The 1,559-nt window shown below is 50.0% G+C and overlaps 1 protein-coding gene across 2 annotated transcripts in view; it reads right to left on the bottom strand.

Annotated features, from left to right (window-relative positions):
• Window positions 1–1,284, bottom strand: part of LOC113206712 (balbiani ring protein 3-like) — a 45,273-nt gene extending 43,989 nt beyond the window's left edge. Inside the window, exon 1 of one of the 2 annotated variants that reach the window (XM_052271155.1) lies at window positions 588–1,284. Coding sequence is in view for 1 of the 2 variants with exons in the window: in XM_052271156.1 (XP_052127116.1) it covers window positions 588–611 (24 nt within the window). In the remaining variant the exon portion in view is untranslated. The remainder of the gene's footprint in view (window positions 1–587) is intronic. The other variant, XM_052271156.1, reaches the window with a different exon arrangement.
• Between the last annotated feature and the right edge of the window lie 275 nt (window positions 1,285–1,559).

The raw sequence follows: 1,559 nt of genomic DNA, 5'->3' as shown, positions 1-1,559 counted from the left end.
TCCCAACCGCAGTGGTCAGAACATACTCCCGGGGTTTGTGAGACGGTTGAAGCGTACATTGGTTAATCGCACTGACCCACCATAGGTTATGGAGCCCTTTTCAGCCAGTTTCTAGGTCTTATTATCCACCCCGCTACCATAGCAAGGTGGCAGGCACCAGGGCGCGAACCCCGGCCCAGAGCCGACACTTTAGCCACCTATGACGCAGTGCCACCAAGAATGTCTTATATGCTCACACCTCTAATTCTGTTTGACATTAAAGATAGTTGAACTGTTTCGTTGCCGAAGGTGTTCACGTAAACCTCGTCATGATTCACCAGCTGGACATTATAATCACGCATCAGCAGCAGTTGGCTGAGCATGAAGTCGGTGCAATAGCAGTCTAAATCGTACTGAAAGACCCATTATGAAAGGACAGACACCATTCAAACAGTCAGGTGGCCGTCGAGAGGGGTAGGTCGGGATCAAACTCAACAGATTTGCGAGGAATTTGGAAAAGAACAAGATCGCACAAGTCGGGCGCTAACAATAGCCAGACAGATGACGTTGAGGTTCCCCAGGAACCCAAAAGATGCGTAGAACAGTACCTTGAGATCTGCAAACTCGGCCATCGCCGCACCTTCGAGGTTAGGTCCAACGGATCTTGAGCACCGACCACACTAGAGCACTGACACACGAGTTTTCACTTGTCGCAAAGGTAAATATTTCTCTTTTGAACGATTTTTAAAGTATTATTAATGAAAAACACCGTTCGCGAAGGTGCAACAATAGTTTTTTTTTTTCGACGAAACCGAGCGCGGGACGCCATATTGGGTGGGAGGCGAAACTCGATCTCGATAACTTCAGCTTCAGAACACCAAAGTGACACCACCGTCAGCTGACCAGCTGACACAGTTTCGCCCGATCAGGTGCCGAATTGGTGCATTTTCAAACCCACCTTTTGATGGTTCTAAACATTCGCGAAAAGAATCGACTTTTGGTGCACTTTTTGATTAAAAGGCGATCACTCTCTTTCATGTATGCGAATGTGTGTTGCCTGGGAACACTGGGTATGCAGAAGTTGGCAGCACGGAGAGAGTGTGTATCGGGTCATTCCCTTTATCGTCTGCTCTGGGCAGATCCACGGGCCTAGTTGGTAGACATGCAGAGATTTGCGTTTCGCCGAAGTCTGTGTCTCAATAAATACTCCCTCTTTTTCACATTTTTTCAAAAATAACTTGGTCCGAAAGGGCGCCTTTATAGTCTGTTCGGAATTCGCTGGATGGTGCGCACCTCCACCGCTCCCCCCTCGCCCTGCGCGCCCGCACCCGCACGCTAGTGCGTAGGCAACCCATCGAGCTGCCGCGAATTCTTACGGACACCCGGTACCATGACTTCCCAGTCATGCAGGGTAGTTTTGTTGGCTCTTGACTCTTTTGGATATTGGCACTCAAGTCCGCCGTTCCTCTCACCCTTCTGCACTGCACCTTTCTACCCCCTCCGCCGGCGATCATGTGAGGCAGAAAAGAACAGGTGTCGGATATCAGACGGACGTAGCCGTGCTTGGGGGAAAGGGGTTG

Source organism: Frankliniella occidentalis, unplaced genomic scaffold, assembly GCF_000697945.3.
Source record: "Frankliniella occidentalis isolate FOCC.00 unplaced genomic scaffold, Focc_3.1 Scaffold151, whole genome shotgun sequence".
Taxonomy (NCBI): Eukaryota; Metazoa; Arthropoda; class Insecta; order Thysanoptera; family Thripidae; genus Frankliniella; species Frankliniella occidentalis.
The sequence above is the reverse complement of the archived record's forward strand: the minus strand, read 5'-3'. Positions and strand labels throughout refer to the sequence as shown.